The sequence below is a fragment of the Mastigoproctus giganteus genome, chromosome 14 (genome assembly GCF_048544385.1).
Source record: "Mastigoproctus giganteus isolate SK-2022 chromosome 14, ASM4854438v1, whole genome shotgun sequence".
In the NCBI taxonomy this organism is placed as follows: Eukaryota; Metazoa; Arthropoda; class Arachnida; order Uropygi; family Thelyphonidae; genus Mastigoproctus; species Mastigoproctus giganteus.
The window spans coordinates 87,736,416-87,763,252 of NC_143588.1; the positions used below are offsets into that span (position 1 = coordinate 87,736,416).

General features: G+C 35.6%; 1 protein-coding gene across 3 annotated transcripts in view; it reads right to left on the reverse strand.

Moving 5' to 3' along the window:
* Positions 1–26,837, reverse strand: part of LOC150075326 (lysine-specific histone demethylase 2-like) — a 362,688-nt gene that overhangs the window by 144,524 nt on the left and 191,327 nt on the right. For all 3 annotated transcript variants that reach the window (XM_090389224.1, XM_090389225.1, XM_090389223.1), the window contains exons 14-15: positions 24,879–25,044; positions 21,330–21,388 (exon numbers count right to left, since the gene is read on the reverse strand). In XM_090389224.1, coding sequence (XP_090245350.1) covers positions 21,330–21,388; positions 24,879–25,044 — 225 coding nt within the window. The remainder of the gene's footprint in view (positions 1–21,329; positions 21,389–24,878; positions 25,045–26,837) is intronic.

Below are 26,837 nucleotides of genomic sequence, written 5' to 3' on the forward strand. Positions count from 1 at the left end.
TTCTTTAAACTCACCCTTCTTCCTTTGGTGGGAAAAATAGAATGTTTCTCCCACACAACGAAACTCTTTCACCTTCTACCTCTAGATCACCTGCTGACAATACATTTGAACTACTCCATATCGACGGCCTTTCCCAAAATTCACTAAGTGTCGCATCCTCAAGTAGCAGTGTAATAGAGGGAATAAACTATTGTTCAGAAGCTTTTAATTTTAACCCTTCGGCACCTGCCATACCATTGTTCACCATATTCCTTAATTGCACTACCAGGCCTACTGCCACTAATGGAAATATTTCCGTAATGATGTTTTCGTTATTCCTTAAAGTGCTTTACTTCCACACAGTAAATATGTCTTTCTAAGAGAAGTATATTTGTAAGATTTTATGCCTTATTTTCATGATGTTTTCAGTTTACCTTTGCATTTGTATTGTATATAACAATCCTTCTGTTACATATTCTGTAATATTAATGATTTATTGTTGTCGATTTTATAACCTTTATGTGAATAAATCATAAACAATTATTTTTTTAAAATTAGTACTGAAAAACCGGTATTTTTGTATCAATACCGGTATTTCAAATCCTAAAAAAAAAAAAAGAGAGACTGTGATCCCGGTATTGTAAGCCATAGTCCCAACATGTGCCAGTTAAACATGCCCCAGACCATTACCGATTGTCCACCTGCCTGAACAGTTCCTTGTTGACATGACATGGGCATAGCTTCGTGCGGTTTCCACAAGATACGCACTTTCCCACCCGCTCAAAATAACTGGAAATGGGATTCGTTGTAGAGTCCTGTGTCTTGGTGTTAGCAATGGGACTCTAGTGGGTGGGTAGCTCCCGTAACCTATGGTGGCTAATGATTACCTGATGGTCTTGGTGGAGATGTTTCTGGCACCTCCCTTGTTGAAGTTGGCAGTGATTTGTGCCACTGCCACTCTCCGGTTGGCTGAAATAATGCCAGACAGATGTCGATGGCCACATTCATACACCACCTTTCTCAACCCACAGCGCTATCCACGATGAGATGTCATTCCAGAAATGGCATATTCCTGATACATTATTGATGCTGTCGAATGAGGATAGTGCAATTTCTGTACCACCCCTGTGATAAAGTGACCCATGCGTCGGGCACCCACTATCATCCCTCTTTCAAAGTTGGTTAACTGATGTTTATCCATACTGACATCAAATTACCATCTATGTGAATGCAGTGTACCTATATACCTGCCAAGTGGTGGGTTTGTCCACTAGCAAGAGGGGTGACAGCGTCGCATTGCCCAGAAATCCCATGAATTCTGTCCTTTCAGTGTACACAAATGTTTGCAGACCTTTTCAAAAATGAAATATCTAAAATCAAAAATATGATCACATTTAAATGATCCACATTTACAAAAATATGATCACATCTAAATGATCCACATTAAAAGTCATTTACATGACTTTTAACAACTGGAATTAGTATTTTAAAACCCAATATTATGAAACTCAGTCACACTCTACAACCACATTTATCGCATTAATTATAATTCTGTTGTATTACTACCTGTATTTTAGTGATTAGTACAATAAATAAGTAATAATTACAATTTGATATAAACAAACTGGTATATTTTATATTACATATCCATTGCTTTATTTTTGAATCTGTAGATAGATATAGCATTAGCATTAGTAGAGGCATTTGATGCAAGAAAGCAAGCTTATGCAGAATCAGCCAAAAAAAAAAAAAAATTAAATAAATAAAATATAACCACTTCCACTTCACCCCTCTGTTCATTCAAAATACCTGTCCAGCTGAGCCTTACACTTATTTAGGCTATCAACTTCCATGACAAGGGATGGAAGATCCTACATCTGTCTTTCCTCAATTTGAATTTATGCCCTCTCAGGTGATTATTCTGAGCAAGAGGAAGAATCCCATCAGCATTGAGCATGCTCAAACCATTCAAGGCTTTATACACCTCTATCAGATCACCTCGCTGGTGCCTAGTCTCCAGACACTGTAATTTTCAAAACTTAAGCCTTTCTTTGTAAGAGCACCCCTTTGTTCCATTCACTAATCTTGTTGCCCTTCTCTGTACTCGTTCCAGCAGCTCTACATCCTTCTTGAAATGAGGCCTCCAGGCCTGTATACAGTACTCTAGGTGTGGTCTGACCATTGTCTTATACAAGGGAATAATCACCTCCTTATCCCTGCTAGAAAAATTCCTATATATCATTGACAATACACCATGAGCTACATATAGGTAGGTATAAAATTTGTTTCGCTGTTAAATATGATCAAATATAGTTTTCAATAATTAGAAATTTTCTCCGGCCCATCAAATATTCCAAAAATTCATATGTGGCCTGCTTCTCTAAAAGTTTGGAGACCCCTGCCATAAGTTGTCCTGACAGTATGTCTGCACTGCTCAGAGAATTTCATGTCTGATTGAATGAAAAAGACCTGAGGGTCTTTTTCATTCTCCGCTACATTGAGTGTAGTATCACACAGCTGATAAGTTACTCTGGGGTTGCTGCTACCCATATACACTACATTGCATATGTCAATGTTAAACTTCAACTGCCATTTCTCAGCCCATTGATCCAATTTTCCTAGATCTTATTGCAGTGATTTACCCTGATGACTGTCGTTTATAACCCTGCCAACCTTTGTATCATCTGCAAACCTAGACATTAATACCACTAATAAATATTGAAAACAACAATGGACCCTGGAGAACTCCACTAATAACATTAGTCCACGAAGAGCAGTGCCCATTGATAATTACTCTTGGTCTTCTTCCACTTAACCATCCCTTTATCTATAGCAGTAACCTGCCCTTAATGCCACAGTATCAAAAGCCTTCCTTAAATTAAAGTATATGATGTCAAAATTATTTTTTGCATTCAGCTCCTTGGTCACCACATCATAGAATCCTATCAGATTCATTAGACAAGACCACCCGTTGATAAATACATTCTGTGATTGCAGTATAATTGCATGCCTGTCCATATGGTCCTGCATTACTTCTTTAACCAGTGACTCCATTATTTTCCCTGAAACAGATGTTAATCTAACAGGTCTGTAATTACTCATGTTGCCCTTTGATCCCCCTTTATGAACTGGGGATATATTTGCAGATCTCCAGTAAATAGGGACCTCCCCTGAATTCAAGGATGCTCTCATAATTATGGCTAAGGGTTTGCTTAACTCCTGGGACAGATGGATAGATTCCATCTGTCCCAGGTACATTTTTTATATCTATCCTCAACAATTTCTCCTCCATTTTCCTTTCAGTTATCACAATGTCATTTAGCTCATTAGAGTTTGATAAAATTCTGGCACCCCCTTCCCTAAAGAATTCTTCATGAGTGAATGTAGATGCAAAATACCTATTCAATTTGTCTGCAATCTGAGCAGGGTCATCAACAGTTAACCTATAGACATCAAGTGGCCCGATGTGATTCAACCCATTCCTTCTACTGTTAATATAAGCTAGAAGCCTTTGCTGTTTTTCTTTGTGTTCTTTGTCAAAATTTTCTCATAATCTACCTTAGCTTGCAGATTAGGTTAGGGTAACCCTAGGTTAGGGTGCGTCTAGTCACCCTAACCTAGGGTGACCAGACGTTCCATTTTTAATGGGATTGTCCTCTTTTTCAGCCACTGATTTCACTGTTACGAGAAAATTTAAATGGGACGCCAAATGTCCTGTTTTTTTAAAAAATTCGTCCCATTTTTCTTTATTTTCTTCTGCACATGAGAGTCGACTTTTGTATGTAGCATGGCCAAAGCGATAGATACGTGTGAATGAATTCTAGTATTTTCTTTGGTGTTTTTCAAAGTATTGATGTGTTTTTGGTGATGTAAACTCTGTAACATTATCTGAAGGGTCTAGTAATTATAAACTCAATTTATCGGTTGTGAGATTCCGATGGGAAAGTGAAGTTTCACGGACATGTTTAAACAAGAATTCCCTTTCCCAACTGAAAGTCATAATGTTAATGGTAAAGTTTTATGCACTATTTGCACAGTTGAATTTTCTATTGAACATGGTGGTCATTCAGATATTACACAGCACACTGCTAAAAAGAAGCACAAAGAAGCAGTTGCAGCAAAAAGTGCAAGCTGTAAACTAACCTCTTTCATGACAAAACAACAAGATGTAAATGGTGAACAGAAACGTCTTGCTGCACAAGAAGGATTGCACATCTACCATCATACGAAAATTAGTCTTGAAAAGATTCCCATGTGCAAGGACAAAATGTGAAAGTATAGTTGTGAATGTACTGGCTCCTTTTGAATTTCGTGAAGTGATAAATGATTTATGTGAGGCAAAATATGTATCTGTCATAGCAGATTCATCAAATCATTCAAGCCTGAAGTTGGTCCCAGTTTTGGTGAGGTATTTTGTATCTATGAAAGGAATACAGCTGAAATTGTTGGAATTCCAAAATCTCATAGAAGAAACATCCGAGATATCAGTGGATTGCATTCTGTCCATATTGGAGAAATATAAATTAACCAACAATATAATAGCATTCTGTGGTGACAAATGCAACGCCAACTTCAGTGGCATTGTGAGAAAAGGCAAGAATGTCTTTTTGTTGAAGTGGAAATATAAGCAACTTTTAGGAAGTGTGAAGACTAGATGGTTTTCCTTCCAACCTGCAGTGGAAAGAATGAACGAAATGTTTGATGGTCTCAAGTCATTTTCTTGAAAATATGACTTGAGACCTATTTCATTAAAAGCCCCAAGCTCTTGAGGAATTTTTTTAATAATTCAGAGTCCCCTCTCTGGTTCAAGTTCATTCACAGCCAACTTAAAAAGTGTAATAACACTATCAAAAAGATTGAACAAGGGGACATTTGTGGCAGTGAAGTGGCACAAGAACTGATTCCCCTGACAGAACAAATGCTCAATAGAAAGGAGCAATATTTTTTTATATCTGCTGTCCTGGACCTCAAAAACCAACTGATAGAGGGTGGTGTCATCAGAGCTGTTGAATTTACTGAAACTGTCAACAATTATTATGATACTTTTCTAGAATACATGGAAAACAGGGCCAAATCTTTTGCAGAGCTATGTGACTTTAAATGGGTTTTGTTAAATATTTTTCCATCTTGGTGTGTTGTTCAACAGTGTGTCCCAAACATATCCAAAATTGACACCAACATACTAAAAGTAATAGATGAAACGAACTATTCAACGAAGTGAATCATATGATGAATATATTTGAATCCAACATTGATTATTGGAAGAAATGTGGTGTGATAACTAGTGAGAGGTGGACTGAGACAATTCAGCCAATGAAAAATGAAGACATTAGTTTTGGGAACATAATACACATTGTGAGTTTTGTTAGGAATATCGGACGCAAATGCATCATTAGAGAGGGTGTTTTCTTTAATGAATGCATTTTAGACTGATGAAAGGAAACAGTTGTCCGTTGAAACTCTGCAGGCAATATTAATAACAAAAACACATTTTAAGGACATTTCTCGTATGGACTTTTACAATTTCATAAAGGAACAGTCAAACTATTTGGAAGAAATTAAGTCATCTAAAAAATATGACAAAGATATTAATAGTGTATGTTCTGGACCATCCGCTCAATAAAGATTTGTGTAATTTGACAATGTTAATGTGAGACTAAGACGGCGATAAATAAGTAAGTAACGTATGTTAATTTTAATCAAGCTAAACAGTCATGGCTTAATGGCATGGACCAAGTACAAGAGGATCGTTTTAACTAGTATGACAGTCAGATCATGTCAACTTGCCATGAGTGTCCCATTTTTGTTTTATAAATCTGGTCACCCTAGCCTAACCTCCTTTGTGACTTGATTACAGACTAATTTATATCTACAATAGGCTTCTGTATCACAAATTTCACTTTAGTACTCTTTTATCTTTAGTTTCTTAATGTGTGAAGAATCACTGCTGATAACCAGTGCTACTGCTTCTTCTTGTTGCCTCTGTGACATGTTGCTGCTGAAGAGAACAGTCATCCAATAAATCTACAAAATTCTTACTAGTATGTGAGTGACCAATAAATTCCAGTCAACATATGGAAAGTTAAAATCCCCATTATGAGAAATTCTGAATTCTGGCCTACTCTAGGTATCTGTCCCTGGGTAGTTGTTTGGCATTAAGCCTACAACACACTCCTACTCTCAATTTTGTTTTCCCAATGCTTATATCACACCAAACTGACTCAACTTTGCACTTTTCACCCAAGTCAACTGGATGCATTGCCTTAGATTTAATATTCTTCTTAACTAAGAGCATAAGCCCTCCACCTCTTCTGTCCTGTCTGTTTTTCCTGTATACATTGTATTCTCCATGTTCAAATTCAGCATCACTTATGTCTGAGTATGTTCTCTGCTATTCCTACAATGTCTGCATTTGACGACTTAATCAGTACTTCAAATTCATCAAACTTATTTATAATGCTCCTAGCATTAGTGTACATGCAAATATACATGCATGTGGTGTTACTCTTAGTTGCCCTAACACAGTCCATGTATTCATTTGCTAATGATGATCCACAGTAGGGCATGAAATCCCGGACACCTTGCTTTCTAGGTTACTGCATGTACCAATACAGGAATACCTTGCATAGTGTGGTTTCGAACAGCGTGGGTTTCGCTATAGCGCGGTTTACAAATTGGAAAAAAAAAAAAATAAATAAATAAATAACTGTGTTACACACCAATACATTCGATATGTATGTATGTATTATAATGCCAGCACGTAGGCCAATGTGTTATGGATTCAAGGCCACACTGACTGTTGTCACAACTCCAATTATATACGGACTTTGCTAGCTTTGATAGATTAGTAAACACTCTAGATTTCAAGCGGTGAGATCAATTGTGCGTAAGTTGTACAAATATTTTTCACTGTGTATTTTTATTAAAGATTATTTTTTAAAAACGTTACACCTTTATACGCAAATATGAGTGGAAAGAAGAAATGTAATGGCGCCGAGTGTTCTTCTAGATCCAAACATCGAACGAGGTATGAAAGTAAGGCAGGCGTTGCAAAATGACATTCGATGTTATAAAGAGATGTATGCAGATAAAAAGAAGAAAAAAAAACTCTGCAAACTAAGCTGATCAGTTATTTTTCAAAATAAAATACAGTACATACTTCACTTATATTCTTTTGGTATGTACATACTGCAAAAAAAATCATTTGTACTGTATTTACTAGTATTTTTCATTTTTATCATTTTAGTTTCTTTTTTTTGCAAGAATTTCGTGTGCATCAATTTATAGTAAACAAACACCTATATATTTTTGCAACTCGACCCATATAATCAAATGGTTGGAATGCCTTACATTAAAATACATACTAATAATACCTCGATCAGCGCGATTTCGCATAGCGCGGTATTTTTTTGTCACAAATTAACCGCACTATGCGAGGTATTCCTGTAGTGGCAATGCAAGAATCACTTTCACATCTGCCAGTGGCTCTAGTTAAACTATTGTCCTGGAGTTCTTGGATGAAAATTTTGACAAAAGGGTGGGTTCTAAACCTGTAACCCTGAGGTATATGGCAAAGGACTGGCACTGCCTCCAATGTAATATGATTTAAATCCATGCAATTTTTATCTTCTGGTTATGTTAAAGACAGTGTTTCAGATGAATTTACAAACCATTTCTGTGCTGAAAAAAAGCAACTGAATATGAAATTTTTTCTGTTAGAGGAAATTTTGGAGTATGTTCTTGTCAACTTCACAATCAAACTGTGACACATGACTGATAAACAAGGATACATTAAAAATGTTGGGGCACAAATTTCCCAAAACTGCTATATATAGTTCATATGTTAATTTCTATTTCTAAACAATATTTCGTTTTTCAAATGAATAAGACGAATAAAAAAAAAAAAAAAAAAAGAACACTGCATTTAATTATTATACTGGTAGTACATAGCATCATTTTTCATATAGATGCAACGATTTTTCCTCATAATATTGTATTTCATATTGTCGATTAGTTCACAAGTTGCCCCACTCTTAGGACAATGCTGCATAAGCATTCAAAACTCCGGGTATAGCATACATGTTCTATATGAACATTATATGAAACTAAACAGGTGTATCAGAGCCGATTGCTAAATTTTCAAGAATTTTGCAAGCTGGCTGTTACACCAACAATGGCTATAAACTGAACAATGGCCTGCACTTCAATTCACAATGTTGTTGTTGTTGTTTGTTATTTAGTTTTTAGGAGCATTAGCAACTAAGGCCATATTGCTTTGGGAATATGCAGTGGTCATTCCCTGACCTTTCTGCATGCTCCGTATTTGGTGGTCACGGGTTCGAACCCCAGTCTAATCAAGAAACGTGTGCTATGACACTGCTGCTCCTGCCCATCTGGCTACGGAGGTGCCTCAATTCACAATGGCTAGCGGCATTTGGGCAATAAGTTTGTATAAGGTAACAGGGAAAATCCAGCCGGGGTGTGCTTATTTCGGTGCCCTTTGTGCTTCCTTTCCCTATGTGGCAGCCTGTACCTCCACTAGAAATTTTACAGGAATATTATTTCCAACAAACAACTGCTTAATTTTGCCTGGACTGCTTCTTCTTGAGATAATGGCATTCCCATGTTCGATGTCTGTAAACGATTTCATGTTTCTAGAATTTCCGTGAACCTGATAAGATCATTACATTAAAAAGAACCAACCAGCAAATGTTTGTTGATAATGGAGATTTCTCACAAAGGAAGAAACTACAGCATAATTTCCAACGAGGGTGGGGCAGGGGGAAGGAAGCATGACTGATGACGTTCACACTATAAGTCATGCGAGCCAGTTTTTAAAAATTTACCAGCACGCCACTGGTCAAAATTATATGGTTCTATTGCCACCTCAGCTGAAGATAAAGCTGACCTGTTAGCATCCGACTTTTCTTCTAACTAATGTATTACAATCCTGGTAAATCATTTCCTACCGTTCCCAGTACATTCCATTCAATTCCTCCTGTGGTCTTCTGTCAAGAGAATTTTGAATAGTCTCGATGCCAAGAAAGCATCAGGTTCTGATGGTATTTCTATACTTCTTCTCAAAACCTGTGCTTCTAAGCTTACTCCTGTTCTGTGTTGCCTTTTTACACTTTCGTATTACACTGGCATTTTCCCTTTTGCTCTAAAATTTGTTCATATCCAGTCAGTTCCTAAAAAGGATGAAAAGGATCCTTTTTAGGAATACCATTGCATATTCTCATGCAATGATCATACCATTGCACTTCTATTCTTTCTAAAGTAATAGAGAAATCTATTATCAACCAACTCCTAAACTATGTAGAGACCTTCCATCTGATTAATGATTGCCAGTATGGATTCTTTCGATGTTGATCCAATGGTGATATACTGGCTTATGTTATCCATCTATGAACAAATTCAATGGAAAAGTTTGACAAAATTCAAGCAGTTGCTCTTGACATTTCAAAGGCTTTCAATCGTGTTTGGCATAAAGGTCTTCTAAATAAGCTTCCATCTTATGGCTTGCCAACTGTCTTGAAACTTCTCCACTAATACGGGTGTTTCCAACATTCATTCTTTTTCCCACTCTTTTCCTCTTGTATATTAATGATCTTCTTCCATTGAGTAGAAATTCTCTCCTTAGTTTTGCTGATGATAGCACATTGCATTTCACCTTCCAGTTTGAGAAAACTTGCCCTGCACAAACAGCTTCAGCTTTTTTAATATCCACTACCAATTCCCTAAATGCTGATCTCCAGGTAATTTTCTAGTGGGGAAAAGATAACATAGTTGATTTCAGTCCTTCTAAAACTCAGTCCTGTCTTATATCTTACAAAACAGATTATTCTACTCCTATTCTTATCTTCAATGCTACTCAGATTTCTAGATAAGATCCTAATAGAGATATGTGATCTCTATTAGGGTAATCCCTAATAGAGATCACACATCTCTATCAGGGATTGCCCTAACTTCTAATCTCTTTTGGCATAAGCAGAGCACAAATATTTCTTCCTTTGCATCTAAAAAACTGGTTTTTCTCTTTCACTCTTTGCATTACTTTTCTTCCAAACAGCTGCTCACTCCGTAGAAATTGCAAATCCATCTAACCAAATAATATTGTTCTCACATCAAGGATGGTGCCGCCAAAACCTCTCTCAGGCTTCTAGATTCAAATTGAAAGAGGGCAGTTAGATTAATTAATGACCCATCTCTAACAAAATCTCTCAACTCTCTGTCTCATAGACATTCTGTTTCTGCTGCATGCCTTTTCTATAGTTATTTCCATGGGCACTGTTCTTCTGAATTGGCTTCTATAATTCCTGCTTGCTCTTCCAAACCAGTCCAAACACATGCCGCAACAAGTCAGCATCTTCTTACTTAACTCTCAGAATCAACTTCTTTTCTTCCTCATTTAATCCTTCAACTTCTGTTTTCTGTAACAACCTCCCTTTATATGTATACCCTGAAAATTACAATCTGCAGAAATTCAAGTCTAATGTCAACAAATATCTTCTTTCATCTTCTCACCCTTCAATCCATGCATGGTACTAAGTAGTATAGGTTTTAATACCTCTTGTGCTTGGGGTTTTCATAAAAAAAAAAAAAAAAAAAACATCACTACCAGCATACGATAAAATGAATGCCATCCAACATGACATTTTGACCACTTATTTAGAATGTTGAATAGAAATACATTGATTACATTCCAGCATGTAGTAGTAGTAGTGGCATGTGATGCAAGAAAGCAAGTGTATGAGCTTATGCAGCATCAGCCAAAAAAAAAAAAATCACACCATTCCCTCCAAATGCCTGTCTAGTTCCTCCTTAAATTTATTCAACCTATCAACTTCCACAACGACAGATGGAAGTTTGTTCCAGCAATTAACCACCTGCTGGCTAAAGGCAAATTTACGCACATCTATTCTACATCTGTCTTTTCTTAATTTGAATTTATGCCCCCTTAGGTTCGTAATCTGAAAAAGTGGAAGGATCCCATCAGAATTCAGCGTGCTCAACCCATTCAAGGCCTTATACACCTCAATCAGATCACCGCGCAGGTGCCTAGTCTCCAGCCACTGCAATTTGCAGAACTTAAGCCTCTCTTGGTAAGAGGATCCCTTCATTCCCCTCACCAATCTTGTTGCCCTTCTCTGTACACGCTCGAGTAAATCTACATCCTTCCTAAAATGAGGCCTTCAGACCTGTACGCAGTACTCAAGGCGTGGCCTGACCATTGTCTTGTACAGAGGGACAATCACCTCCTTCTCCCTGCTAGCAAAATTCCTATATATATATCATTGACAAAACCCCATGACCTGCCCTGGCAGCCTGTCTGCATTGCTCAGAAAACTTCATATCTGACTGCACAATTACTCCCAGGTCTTTTTCATTTTCTACCACCTTAAGTGTAGTACCACACAGTTGGTACGTTTCTCTGGGGTTACTTCTACCCATATGCAGTACTTTGCATTTGTCAAGGTTAAACTTCAATTGCCACTTCTTAGCCCATCTGCCCAAATTATCTAGATCCTGTTGCAGTAGCACACTGCCATTACTGTCATTAACAACCCTGCCAACCTTTGTATCAACTGCAAACTTCGACATTAAGCCTGATATACCTTCATCAATATCATTGATAAATATACAAAACAACAGTGGACCTAACACCGAACCCTGTGGGACTCCACTAATAACATTAGTCCAAGAAGAGCAACACCCATTGATTACCACCCTCTGTCTTCTCCCACTTAACCATCCTTTTATCCATTGTAGCAACTTACCCTTAATACCATTCTGCTCCAATTTGTACAATAGTCTTCCATGAGCAACAGTGTCTAAAGCTTTCCTGAAATCCAAATATATGATATCAAAATAATTTTTTGCATTCAGATCCTTTGTAACCACATCATAATAAGCAATCAAATTTGTGAGACAAGACTTTCCCTTAACAAACCCATGCTGTGTCTGAATTATTGCTGCAGTCTTGTCTAGATGATAATGCAATGCATCTTTAACCAGTGACTCCATTATTTTACCCGGAACAGAAGTTAAACTAACTGGTCTGTAATTACTCATGTCACCCTTCGATCCCCCCTTTGTGAACTGGGGATGCATTTGCACATCTCCAGCCCGTGGGAACCTCCCCTGAGTCCAAGGATGCTCTCATAATTATGGCTAAGGGTTTGCTTAGTTGCTTTGCCGCCTCCTTTAATATAACTGGATAGATCCCATCCACCCCAGGTGCTTTTCTTATGTTTAACTTCAACAATTTCTCCTCCACTTTGCTTTCAGTTATTACAAAATCATTAAGTATCCTGCTACAATTTGATAACCGCCACCTAGTGGTTCCTTCATGTAAGATGCCATGTCACATGTGGCATTTTGAATGCTTCCGTAGTAGAGCTCTTAAACTTCATAGTTAGAATTCTGTTGGGGTCTGGAGGAATTCTTAAAGAACACTTCAATTAGATTTGCAGTTGGCCAATCTCAGGTGGGGGGGGGGAAAGAGAGAGAGAGAGAGAGAGAGAGAGAGAGAGAGAGAGAGAGAGAGAGAGAGAGAGAGAGAGAGAGAGAGAGAGAGAGTAGAGTTCCCACCTTTTATAGCCATTTCAAAATCGAGCTAAGGATCTTACCTATGATCCTAATAAGTTCCAGCTTATATCCCTTCAAAATTATAACAGTGTAATCCAACTCGTGAATGACACTGTAATAACAGTATCAGATTAGTTAAACATGATTTTCCAGTTACAAAACCATGCTGTGTTCCCTTGAGAAAACCATTCCTATCTAGATGACCTGTGTTGCTTTTTAATAATCACTGCATCCATGCATTTCCCTACTACTAAAGTCAGACTGACCAGTGTGTAGTTAAATACTTTGTTCTCGGAATGACCTTTTTGGAATGATGATGCACTTGTTCAATATAAGGGAAACACCCGAGGCTAATGAATTAAACTCAGTGACTTTATTGTATTCCTTTGCTTCTTCCTTTAAAATAATAGAATAGAATCTTTAATTGCAGCAACGATAGACATAGAATTAGTCCCGTCACGGCATGGTGGTGCCAGGGGTTTACAAAACATATTTACAAAAGATACATGAGAAAAACATAAGTTACATCAGATTATTAACAAAGCACAGTTTTACATTTTCAGTTCGACGAGGATACCCTTCCTGTATTTTTTATTATTGACCACTTCTTGGAGGTCCCCGTCGATGGCTTGCAGTGAGGGCAGCATTTGCTTTGGCAGGAATCTGTCGGTTAGTACTAGCCGGTTACGGTTTGCTAGCAGCTGTGCTGAAGACCGGAGATAAGGGGGAGGAATGCGCCAGGAGCAGTGATCCCAGAAGTTCGGCTCTGTAATTTTACCGGTGGCCATCTTGATGGTGAACAGCAGCCTTCTTTCTCCGATGTAGGACTGGAGTAGTTGAAGAGCTTCTGCTAACTGCGTTGATCTGAGAGCTGGGGGAAGGTGGAGTTTGCTGTTGGCCCATTTTAGATGCCAGAATTCGGCAGAGAATATTCTTTTAATGTTGAATTTGGCAGCCGAAGCTCATATCTCTGAAGCATACAGTATTGTTGGGTAAAGGATTGATACGATGTATCTTTTTACCAGTTGTGGGTCGGTGGTGTGGAGCAGCTGTTGTTTGGCGACCCAGCGTAGTGAATTCAGCCTCGACTGTATGAGGTTTATGTGATCGTTGAAAGATAGTTTGGAGTCGAAAACGACCCCCAGATCTTTGTGTGTTTGAACACTTGGAACTGAGGAGCCATTAAGCACAGGCTCCAACGTTGTTGGGCTGCCCTTTAGAGAATAAGTTATTTGTGCCGATTTTAGGGGGTTGATTTGGAGGTTGAAAGTATTGAGGTAGTCAGCCATGTCCTGCAGTTTGCTAGTGATTTGCTGAGTGATTTTGGCTGCCAAGTTGGATGGCGATATTCTAGTAAGAAGCTTGACATCGTCAGCATATGTAATCCAATTGCACTTATTGGTCACAAATGGCACCATGATTGCTGAGAAGAGAATGCCAGACAGGATCCCCCCCTTAAGGTACACCGGCAGTTATGTGACGCGTGAAGGTCTTTGTTCTGATCTTTAGAACAAGGGTCCTCTTCAATAGGAGAGATTCTAGGAACCAGAGAACATCGTCGCGAAAATTGAAGTAGTTTTCTAAGCGACGTAGGAGATTAGGTATATAGATGGCATCAAATGCAGAATGGATGTCAAGATATATAACTGACAATTCCTGTCTTTGTTCGAAGGCATCTAAGGTGTGCCGAGTGGTTGTTACAAGGTTAGTTATAGTTGACCTTCCTGATATCCCATAGTGTATTTGCTGAGGACTGTCACGGAGAATTTGATGGGTGACAGACGGTAGCAATGCTTTCTCCAGAATTTTTAGCAATACAGAGGCGCAAGCGATGGGCCTATGTTGGCTTGGGAGCGTAGATTGTTGGTGCTTAGGAAGGGGTCAGACAGAGTACCTGTTTCACTGGGGTGGAAAGAAATGAACTTCGAGGCATCTGTTGTATAGGTTGAGGAGTGAGTCGATGATGAAGACACTTAAACATTTGATTATGAACTGGGGGATGCCATCGTCACCGGTGGTTGTTGTGAGAGAGAGTATTAATGGCCTGCATCAGTTGCTGCTTGGAAATTCGGATCGTAGCGAGACTATCAGTGAGATGAGAGCAGTTGAGGAGTGGCCGATTAGGTAGAGCTGGAGGTTGATTAGAAAATCTGGCAACGTAGTTGAGCCAGTCAATTGGGTCGATGTTGCTGGAAGAACTAGCCTTTGTTCTGTAGAATGGTTTTCCCCTTTTTAGGGTTCTTTCAAGGTGCTTTTTAATTGCAGCTGATTTGTTTCTGTTGAATTCGGCCCTGGCTTTGGAGAATGAAATGCGGTCTTGGACATCCGCGGGAAGCTTTCCACTTGGTGTGTAGTAATTGTTTGTAGTGGAAACTTTGGTTGAGCTGGGGTGTCCACCATGCTCTGGAGTGCGGAGTAATGGTGACTGTCTTGGTAGCGGTGTGAAGGGCTATGGTATTGATCCATTTGGTCATTAAATCGATTGCGAGGCTCAGTTCATAACTTGGCATACACAATCTACCCCAGCCCTTACTTACCTCAGATTCAAAAGAATTTCTGGAAAGCAATTCTTTGTATGTAATTTCATTTCACTGACTGTATGGTGCTCACGATCATGTTCCTTCTCCTTGCTTTGATCTGTAATGAAGAACCTATTCAAATTCATCAGCAGGATTATCAATGACTATCCCTCATTCAATATATACAGTTTGGTCTGATTTACTCTTTTCTTCTTTATAATTGCATACCTGTAAACTTTTCGCATACATAGTGCCCTTTGCTGGCCTAACCATTTCTGTGGTTCCATTATAGACAAACTTATAACTATTATATGATTTGGTATTTTCATTGTTCTATAACTGCCCCTTTTTTTCTTTTTTTTCTCTCTATAATAAGACTATGATGAAGTAAACACATATACAGTAAAGTTACTGATGAAGTAACTTTACTGTATATGTGTGTGTGTGTGTGTGGGAGAGAAACGGGTATAGTAAATTTTTGTTTTCAGAGAATTTCTCTTTCTACAAATGCTTAAATTAAAAAAAACAAAACAAAAAACTTTTTTGAACTCTTAGATGAAATATATTAAATCATGTTAAGAAGTTAGAAATAACTTGGAATTAGTTTATAATAAATGTATAATTGACAAATCTAATAAAATGATATGGGTGAGAAGGATTTACTTTACACAAGCTAGATGAAGTCCTATAAGTGGAACAGATCTTATACCCACTGCCATTAAAAAATTTGTATATAAGTTACGTTCTTGCCACATCACCTTCCCATATCACAACCTTTGTGAACATTAACTAAGAGTGGTATTAAAAAGAACAAACATCAGCTTAGCGTTTTCTGCTTGTGGAAAAACAGTGCAACTAATCAATCTAAAAAGCAGATATGTTTGGAGAGTCACTTGCAAAATAATATACAGCAAAATATAATTATATATACTTGCAGAATATAATTATATGTAAATATTTTCAAGTCACTGATCACAGTTCATAAAAATAAGCAAATTTCTTCATAATGCAGCAACATATGTTAATTTAAATGTTATTATAAAACAAATATGACAAAAGGAAAAAGAAAATTTAATAAAAATATGTGTTATTCAGAACAAAATTGTACATAAACTTCAAATAAGTAATTCATACAGAATATGAATAGCATGATTTTTTAAACAATAAATTTTAATTAATGTGTTAAATGTTAATAACTATAAATGTAATCATATGAAGATGGTCTCTCCCCAGTTCCATTATCTTTTCTGTAGAAACAGAAATTTTCTGTTGAGTAGAGATCTCACTATGCATATTGATGTTCACTTCAAGATAAACTTTTTCTTGTTTATTTTATTTTTCTTTACTTCTTGCTTCATTTACAGACTTGAAAAAATATTTGAATGGGAAGCTTTCGAAATGCTGTTTTTATTTTTTGTTCTGTCACCATATGATATCTGGCCTCATCTTCTGGCCACATTCTTATATCATTCAAATTAACATCCATTCTGCCATTGTTTGTGTGATACACTTTTACACTTTTTATATTTGATTCCATTTAAATCAATAAGAATATCATCATCATTTAATAGCTTTTTCTGTGTATTTAATATTGTATTTTGCTTTACTTTGTAGCACTTTTTATATTATAATTTTTAATGTTGACCAATATCTTTTCTCTTCTTGCATCTTCTTACCATCAGAATTGTCAAAAACAAACATCAGTTGTTCCCTTTGATACAAATATTTACAAATGAGTAACAGTTCATATACATAAGTTGTATGATGAACTGTGGAACTGGACTGTAATACAAGTTTTAAAGGAAAACATTCATGCACTAAATTAACTATGCAAATATTAGTATAAAGAATCTCCCATCCCAAATCATGATCTGGCTAACCTTTGGAAATTAGTATTATGTTAAATCACATCAATAAGTATTGCAGTCTTCACAATAAATTTTTGTAGGCCAACATTCTTCTCCAACATACAGAAAATAGATTAAGTTAGTTTTGTACTATATAGTGAATCAAGGTAGTTTCCCCTCATGTTGCACATGGCCATTTCTTCTTTATAGGTATACAATAGACAGTTAACTGAATACATGAAGAAGCCATTTGTTTTTTTAATATACTTGCAAACCAGAAACGTGAACATTTCATGGGATTTTAAGCATACGATTTTTCTCCTTTTTTTAATGTAAATAATGTTATATAGATTACACAATAGCTAGTTCAACACAAGTATGTTTTCTTGTTTTGTATATCTGGTTATAGATTTAATCTGAAGAGAACCATGCAAGGAAAATGTATTCAGTTAAAACAAGAATAATATGTTCACTTTATAACAGTAGATATTATTGGAATTTTAAATATGCTGGAGCAATTTTGTATTTGTTATTTTGGAATATAAAGTTCTAAATCTAAGTCAGAGGAAAACAATTTCTATTGCATTTGTTTTATAAGTTAATAACTAAATAAAAACTATGTAAAGCTGCCTACATATGTTTTGAATACAGTCGAACTTGGTTATAACAAGCATCAAGGGACCGACAAATTTCCTCGTTATAACGGTTACTCGCTACATCCGTGATAGAGGGGCCATTAAACAATAAACACTTTATATATCAATGATGAGTTAAATCTACCTCCTATTTTTTAAAATTCTCAATAACTTGATAAAAAGATAGATTCAAAAAAACAAAAGAAATATTAGAGAAAAAAAAATAATATAAGTACAGTCAGTCCTTATATAGCATGATAGTTGTGTTCCTAGAAACCCTCGTGCAATATCAATAACAGGCCCTATGGGAAAAATAGGGTTAGGTGCCCACCACCCAAGATTGAACACACATTTGTAACCAAAACATTACCAAACACAACTTACGTATTTTATTACGACCATCATAAACACTAGTAATAAAATACGTAAGTATTTTATTACAACTGTTAGGTAACAAAATATTGCTAATGCTTTTGCTTCTATCGTAAGCAAACTTGTTTTTTGTTTGTTCTTCTATCCAAACAGATGACAGCCATTCCATCTCTTCCAATTCTTTGTGTCTTGATCTAATGGATTTTATTACACTTTGAGTTGTTCCTGCTATGAAAGTTGTTTTTATTTTCTCTGCATTCTTTCTAATTATCGGCATTGCCTCATTTAGATTTCATATTTTTTCTCTATCGACAAAGGCAGACTGGCTATAAGCCTTACCGGGGAAACCCTGGTTGGCCAGTGTGAATTTTGGCCATAAACACTAGTATGAGGCCACTACAAATTTTCCTTGGTAAGAATTTTTGACCGAGTCTGCCTCTGTCAATCGATATTGCTTTTCTTTTTCTCTCTGAATCTGTAGTGTCTTCACCAGGACAGTTCCTTTTCACACCTTTTAAGAATTTTACTCATTTTTAGGGAATAAAGTATAATTACAAAATGAGGAGGCACGCTTGATACACATAAACAAAGCTGCGCACGTGTAGCAACTGAATAAACGCCGTAAAGGGAAAGACACTATTAACACCTTACGAACTCACATTTTACTAAAGCATATTTCTGGAGATCACTACCATAAAACAATAAAAACAATTTCCAGTTGCATTTCTGCTAGTGGAATCTGTTATAAACTGGTAGTAAACTTGATCTAATTGCATTTGCAATAATACCGATAGCTTGAATCGTGTGGGTTTTTACGTTATTAGGGTGAAATGTGTTTCCCCTTCACTGATATAAAAAACAAAAATACATTTTCAGAATCTTCTCTTTATTCCTATCGTGTTGCATTCAGTTGGGGTGATTCCGCATTGGACTGCCATTTCTTGTAAACACAAAGGTGAATCGTGCATAAGCAAATTCATGTAGTGTAAACACGTGTTATACAAGGACTGACTGAATATACCTACATATTATTTGTATTAATATCCTTGTATAAATTACAATACACTTAATATTAAACGCAATTTATTTGTCTATAATTTTAAAACCATACCCTTAATACTAAACAATTTATTTCTCTGTAATTAAAAACAATACTAATTAATAATGAACACAATTTCAATTTGTCTTTATTTATGAATCTTAAAATTGATGTTTGTTTTAAAGATTTCACTTTGATATTTCTTAAGTTTCCCCTTAAAACACTCAATGCGTTAAAAGTCTCATTACTTGCCTCAGTTCCTTCAAAAAATTGACTAATGGGTTCATTGCACCATGAGCTTATGAGATTGTTGGCACTGATTCACTTGTCATCATATCATCATCACAATCATCATTGTTATCGTCATTGTTAAGCATAGCATCTACAATGTCACTCTCTGTAGGAAGACCACTAGTTAACAAGTTGTATCGACTCGTACAAATTCATCGATATTATCTGTATTAAAACCTATAACGTTGTTAAGTAGCAACCATTCGGATAATGGTAAGTTATTTTCTTCGTTTCCATCATCTTCATCTACAAATGAAATTTCATTTGAACTTAATTTCGATTTCTTGAAGCAATTCGATATGGTTGTCGAAGTAACATTGCTCCACACATCATTCAATAAATTTATAGCATCCAATATCAATATAGACCAAGTTTCTGTTCTCTTTGACTGATCAGATGTAGAACTAGAAATCTTTTATAAAATCCTTTCAAACTCTTGATTACACCTACGTCCATTCGTTGTAAAATTAATGTTGCATTGGGAGGCAGAAACACTAGCTTAATGGTGGACAAATTTTGAATCTGGGGATGTGTAGGACAGTTATCAACTAACAATAAAATATTTTTCTTCTTTTTGAACAGCTCCTTATTCCAATCATTTACGTATTGCCGAAAAATATCCGAAGTCATCCAAACTTTTTTGTTCGCAGTGTAATCCACAGGAAGTTTCTTACGTTTTTGAAACACCAAGATTTTAATGATTTTCCGATAACAAACAGTTTTTTTTAACAGTTCCTATAATATCTGTGCATACGAGTACCATCAAGTGAGCCTTTGATTTTTTTTCCACAAACACAGTTTTCCCCTTTGAATTTAAATGTATTGTCAGGTGTCAAGTGAGCCTTTGATTTTTTTCCACCAACACATTTTTCCCCTTTGAATTTAAATGTATTGTCAGGTGTCAAATTATAAAACAGTCCTGTTTTGTCGGCATTGTAGATGTCTTCGTCATTGAAATCTTTCCTGATTTCTGCCCAAACAAGGTCAATCCATTTATTTGCCATTATTGGCTCTGCAGATCAAGATTCTCCACTAATTTTTGCATAAACAATGTTATGTCGGTTTTTAAATCGATCCAGCTAACCGTTGTTATATATAAAATCCTCACGTCCAAATTGTTTAGCAAATTTTTCCGTTTGAGCCTTCAAGATTGGACGTTTATTGAAAATCTAGCACTTCTTTGTGTAGTGAACCATTGAAGTAATGCTTTATTGATATCTGCAACCTTGCACTTTCAAAAATTTTTTTTTTCTGTTATGTTCTTTTCCAGTGCCGATATGTAAACATCTTTATTCTTCCACAATGTCGATACACTTGAAGAGGACAATGAAAACTTTTTACACACTTCAACATTTTTTGCACCACATTCTAACTCATGAATAATTTCCACTTTTTTGCGAATCGAGAGACACTTTTTTTTGTTAGTAGACATGATTCCGAAGGAAGGGTTCATTTCTAACTGATTTTACTTTAAGAATGATAAAGTGATCTACATTCAAAGTTCTTAAACTTCCCGCAATGCATACAATATTCTTAAAAGTCCCAAAACGCATACAAAGTTCTTAGAAGTCAAAAAATCCATTCAACGTTCTTAGAAGTCCCGAAATAAATTTATGGTTCAGTGAATACAAGACAATCTGTAAATAGGGTAATGCGACAAACGGAACGCCAATGCAGTATTATATAGCCCTCCATCCCCAGAGGACAAGGCCATAAACCGGCCGCTAATCCAATGCAGGTGGTCATAAAGCCAAGTCGCCCTTTTCATTTTTGTCTATTCCAAGAATTGGGTTTTTCCAACTACCCAAGCAATTAAGAATGTTTGCATATTTACCAAAATTTGTTCGGTATATTCGTGTAGTATGCTCATTATAACCGTGAGCGATTGTATGTGAATAAGCATAAATCAAAATCATTATGGCTTTTGCTCATTACAGTTGTGATCTCATTATTTCCGTGCTCATTATAACCAAGTTCAACTGTATTTTAATTCATTCATGTTTATAATTTTATAGTTTTTCCCCTCCCACTACCTCAAAAGATATGCAACACTCACCTGAGAAAAGTTTAATTCAGTTTCCTTTATAAATGCTCCTTGCATTTGTGTCAGTTTATCTAAAATAATAATAGTCACAGTGTATATACAAGCAAATGAAATGAAAATAATAAACATGAAACTAAACATGCAAGAAGGTTTAGGGGATTCCAGTTCACATTGCTCAACAGCACCAATCATATTGATGGATGCTGTTGAATAATGTATAATTTATTTTTACTGTGTTTTAATTACTTAATTAAGGCTGGGATTACTGCACTTTTGTGAAAATATGTTCATGCAATCAGAAACTTTATTTTATTCTAAGAGATAAAAAAGAGCAGAAAGATGTCACATATATACATTTCAAATCTTACCTGCTCTTAACAATTAAAATATCTCACTAGAAAGAAAATGTAAGTTTTCTGATAGAGAATTTAAACTGAAATGGTTTCATAAAATAAAAAAATCAATACAAAGTATTATGTAATTTCGCACAAACACAGTGATTTATGAAAATGTTTTTTCATCAACTGATATAAATCATTACTGATATAAATATTCAAATATTTATATTTGAATATTTATTTGTCAGATCAGTGTAGAATTTGTCTAAAAAAAGTAATGCCTAGAATTTTTTGAAAATAAATTCCCAAAGGAAAATGAAATTTTTGGTGCTCTAAGCTGTAGCTTTCTTGCTTCTAGGTGGTGTTCAAAAAATTCTTGTTTCTAAAGACTGTCTACAGAGATAATGCTATGTACAAAAACACTTTCAGCTGATCTTTAAGGTTACAAAGGCTGTACTGAAAAGGGGGGAGGACCCAGAAGCCTATATTACTGCCTAAAAGAAACTGAAGAAGAATTAAATACTTTAGTTTCTTTTAGGTGGCAATGGAGACCTGATATATAGCCACAACAGAGATTCAGTTTCAATATAGTCTATAACAGTATCCTTAAAATGATGACTATTCTTTTATTTAAATTAATATTGGTATCTTTTGTATTAATTAGTTTGGCATAAACACACGGTGTTCACGATCGAGAAAGCTTAGGTCATTATGTGGGGGAGAAAAAAAAAACAGAAAGAAAGAAACTGTTAAAGTAAAAATTCTGTTTTTAGTACATGTATTAAAAGATCTAGTATAGGAGTGGCCAACCCGAAGCATGCATGTATTTTGTAGCATACACAGCTCTCTTGTCAGTGGCACATCTTTTAAATTGAAATAAAATTGTGTAAAAAATAATGCACTGATTTGAAAAATCAGACACGAAGACACATATACAAATTAAATTCTTTAGAAAACAGGCCTTGTGCATCCGGTTGCATATCATCCAAGTTTCTTGCGACGACCGACTAACTGGTTAAAATAAATTTATTAAAATAAAAATGATATATACATAAGATAAAACAGAGATAAAATAAGAAAATAAGATAAAAGCATTAAAATACACTATGATAAGAGTGCTAAAATATAATATAATAAAAGCGTTAAAATACATAGAAGCTTTTGAGCTAAGTGCCTCTTTAACAACTAGTCGGTGAATGGTTACTTCATCAGCTAATGGTGTACTTCAGTATATATTGATGATTATAATAGCACAAGTCAGCTGGGCATGATCATGTATCATGAGTCTGGTGTTGGTAGAACAGAATTACGTACACATGATGACCACCAGTGCTCATTGCACTGCAATACAGTACATTCTATAATAGGGTGTAAGTGCACTCCCCTCATGTGATTCATAGTACTATTATTGGTGGCTATGTGCAGTGCTTCAAGCCATGAATGCTGGCAGTAATCACGTGAATAGTCGACGATTTCAATATCCCATCGCGGATCAAGTTGTGCTGTTCAACCCAATAATGCTTGGCAACTGCGGAGCATTCAAAATTAGCAGTTTGCAGAGCCACCTCATGCCACCACCTGAAGAGACTGCTAACTTCATTCACTTTAAAATAGCTTAGATTTTGCAACACATCCTACCTATCACTAATAACTTCAGACGATATCAATGGGAAGCTCTTTCTTCTTTGTGCAACGATAGCACTATTGTAATTTTGCCTGCAGATAAGGGGCGCACTTTTGTCCTGGACAAGTTGGAGTATATTATTTGTAAAGCCCTCGCTCTATTACAGGATCGGGAGGTTTATGAAACTGTGCAGGATCCCCCCCCCCCGTGAAAGTGCTGTAGAAATTGGAATCTAAAGTTAATAACCTTGTGCACTCTTGGTTTTTAGCTAACAAGACTACCAAGAACGTCCGCTGGAAACTTCATGCGACAGGTTGTCTACTCCCACAGTTTTATGGACTTCGAAAGATCCATAAACCTGATATTCCTTTACGGCCCATTGTTTCTTGTTGTCATACATCTACGTATGAACTTTCTAAACATGTTGCCAAGTTATTAGTTTAAACTGTGTACACTGTTTCTAGTACACATTTTTTGCATATTATTAAAAGATTTTACTATTTCTAAGAGCGAAGTTATTGCCTGCGCAATAGCCTGTACAACATATGTACACTATATGATGTGTAGTAAGCGCCGGTCATTGTGATCACGTTTGTGAATTGAATTTTAATTTTATTAAACAGCGATTCTAATTAGAGAAAATATGAGGAATATTATCTATAGGCTATAAAAGTAAAGATATATTAAGCACAATTTACCCTTTATTACCTTAACAATTAAAAAATTAAATACGTGATAATTGGAAAAATATACGTGATAATCAGAATAATTAATATGTACTGTAATATGTACATATGAACTAGTTGACATTTCTGTTCACTGACATTTGTGGGCAGGGGTTAAAATTTAAAACAGTAAAAAGATAAGTAATCAATAACAAAGAACATGGCACACATAAACTGCAAGTAACACGATACGCGCAAGTGAGACAAGTGAGAACGGAGTAACGAGTTACAAAGCTTTAAAAATAGGAATGAAAAGAAGATCTAAAAATTAATTTTTTTATATGATTGAAGATTTCATGGAAGTGTAAACTCATTTCACCATAATAACCCACAGAATTCCAGCTGTCGGTATTATTGCAAATTCAGTAAGATTGAGTTTACTGTCCATTTATGACAGATTTCACTAATGGAGAAGCCCAATAAACAGGTGGCTGCTAATTGTTTTATGGTTGTAACCTCCAGAATTTCGACTGAACCACGTGGTACAGTCGGAGACAATCGTTGTTGTTGTTATTTGGTTTTTAGGAGCATTAGCAACTAAGGCCATATTGCTCTGGGGATATGCGGAAAGGTCATTCCCTGACCTTTCCGCATCCTCCATATTTGGTGGGCACGGGCTCGAACCGGAGACAATCGTAGGGTAATATCTAGTGCTGCAGTCTCCTGCCCCGATTAAACGTCATTTCGTCCCAATTAAGCAAAGTAAACCCTGGCTATTTCCTCAATCAGTTTCTGTTTTTTAAGATTTGCCCCAAATAAACGGCTGCCCTGATTAACCAATGGCCCAAATAACCGGAATCCACTGTATTAATAATTTTTACTCCATCTTCTTTGTCATACCAATGATTATTTTAATATTAATAATTAACAATACCTAAAAGATTATCATCCCGAACATCTCCTTTTCTCCATTCTGCTAAATTATCCAGAACAGCATTAAAATGAAAATCCATTCGCTGGTCCATGTTAATTGGGGTCAAATCACCTTTCTCAGTGTATAAGTCACAGTGTTCTCTAATGACTCGCATTTGAATGTTAGCCTATAAATGAAAGAACTTTAAACAATGTGATATAACTTGTGAAACAATGAAAAACTAAAATAGAGAAAAAAAAAAAGTAAATAACAAATTTTATACAAAAAAAAGCATTAAGATATGGAATTTGTTAGAATTTGTAGCGGTACAAATGGGATGATACTCAGCGAACACTTTAAAGAAGAGGCAATGTGGAAGATAAGGACATAAAAATGGAATTGCTGAGGCACTATCTGACCAAAATTGGCAGTTTTCTTTTGGTATGTAGGCAAGATATATCTATTTACAGTTGTGGGCAGGGGTTAAAATGAAATAGACTGTTGTGAGCATAGTGATTAATTCTATATTAAATTCAAAGTTCCCTATACACCAGATAACCTTGCTTTCTCTCTGCAGACATCTGAAACAATGTAAGTACAAAGCTCAGCAATATCTAATCAATGTAGATGAATCAACATCATTACTTACTTCTAGTTCAGAAGTAAGTAATGCTTTTCATTTTTGCTACAGGGTTCAAAACCAATTTTGTTGTGTGAAAGCTCATTTCTTTATTATTATTTTTTTTTTTGAATTTTCATTCTGATAAAAAAAACAAACAAAAAAAACTCAAGTCTTAACTGAAAACTGAACATTAAAGTTTATTGAAAAAAGTTCAATATATATAAAAACTGCATATTAATTGCAGAAAAAAGTTCATTAACTTATCCTTATTGTAGTGAATTCACCAAGCACGTGTGACCTCTGGACAACCAGTTTTCTAAATGCTTTCATTTGTAAAATAATAAGAGGAATTTACCTCAATACAGTATGTAGAACACTTCCATATGATACTCTCCAGAAATTAAAACGAAAAAATCGAAAACTTACATTAGAGTAAAAAGTAAATAATTAAAAGCCAGTTTAACACTCCAGCATATGTTTTTATGTATTCCAGTCAATTAGACTGGAATACATAAAAAAATCAATATACACAGATCTGCTACAATTTGCATTCAAAGCCGCATACAAAAACAACGAACCTATAGGATCATTCCAAAGCTGGATAAATACCAATACTGAAAACATATTAGACTGCTTCAGAGAAAGAATAACACTACAAAAACATGATAAGCATTTAAATTTAAGAAGTATCAACAGCAAAATAAAAGAAATCCAAAAAAAAAATTCGTGATCACAAGAACTGACAAGTCAAACAATAATTTCAGTATTATTTGCAAAAGATTCTACATTGAAGCTATAAAAGAGGAATTGTATAACAATGAAACATACAAGTACATAGACACTAATCCAAACATCAGCAAAAAAATTTTGGCCTGGCATAAAAAACTCAAAATTAAAATAGCCAGGATGCAATACCCTTACATATACTGGATACCAAAATATCACAAGGTGCCTACAGGAAAAAGATTCATTACTTCCGGAAAAAATAGCTACATAAAATATACTAGTAAAATAATGGAAGATAAATTAAAAAATATCACCAAGGAAATCAAGAACACCAGAATTATCAACAATAACAAAGAATATTTGGACGACATTAAAAAACAAAACAATAGCATAAAAAGTATATACACATACGATTTCAAAAACCTATTTACAAGCATAGCACACAACAACTTAATAGAAGTACTACAAATATACTACCAAAAATATCAAAATATCTTACAATGCAAAAAACAATACTGGAATGACCTCACAAAAATCAGTGTCAAAGGCAACTACATACTAATGGGAGGCAAAACATATATGCAATGCAGGGGGATAGCTAGGGGCTCCAGCAGTTCACGTGCCATAGCTAA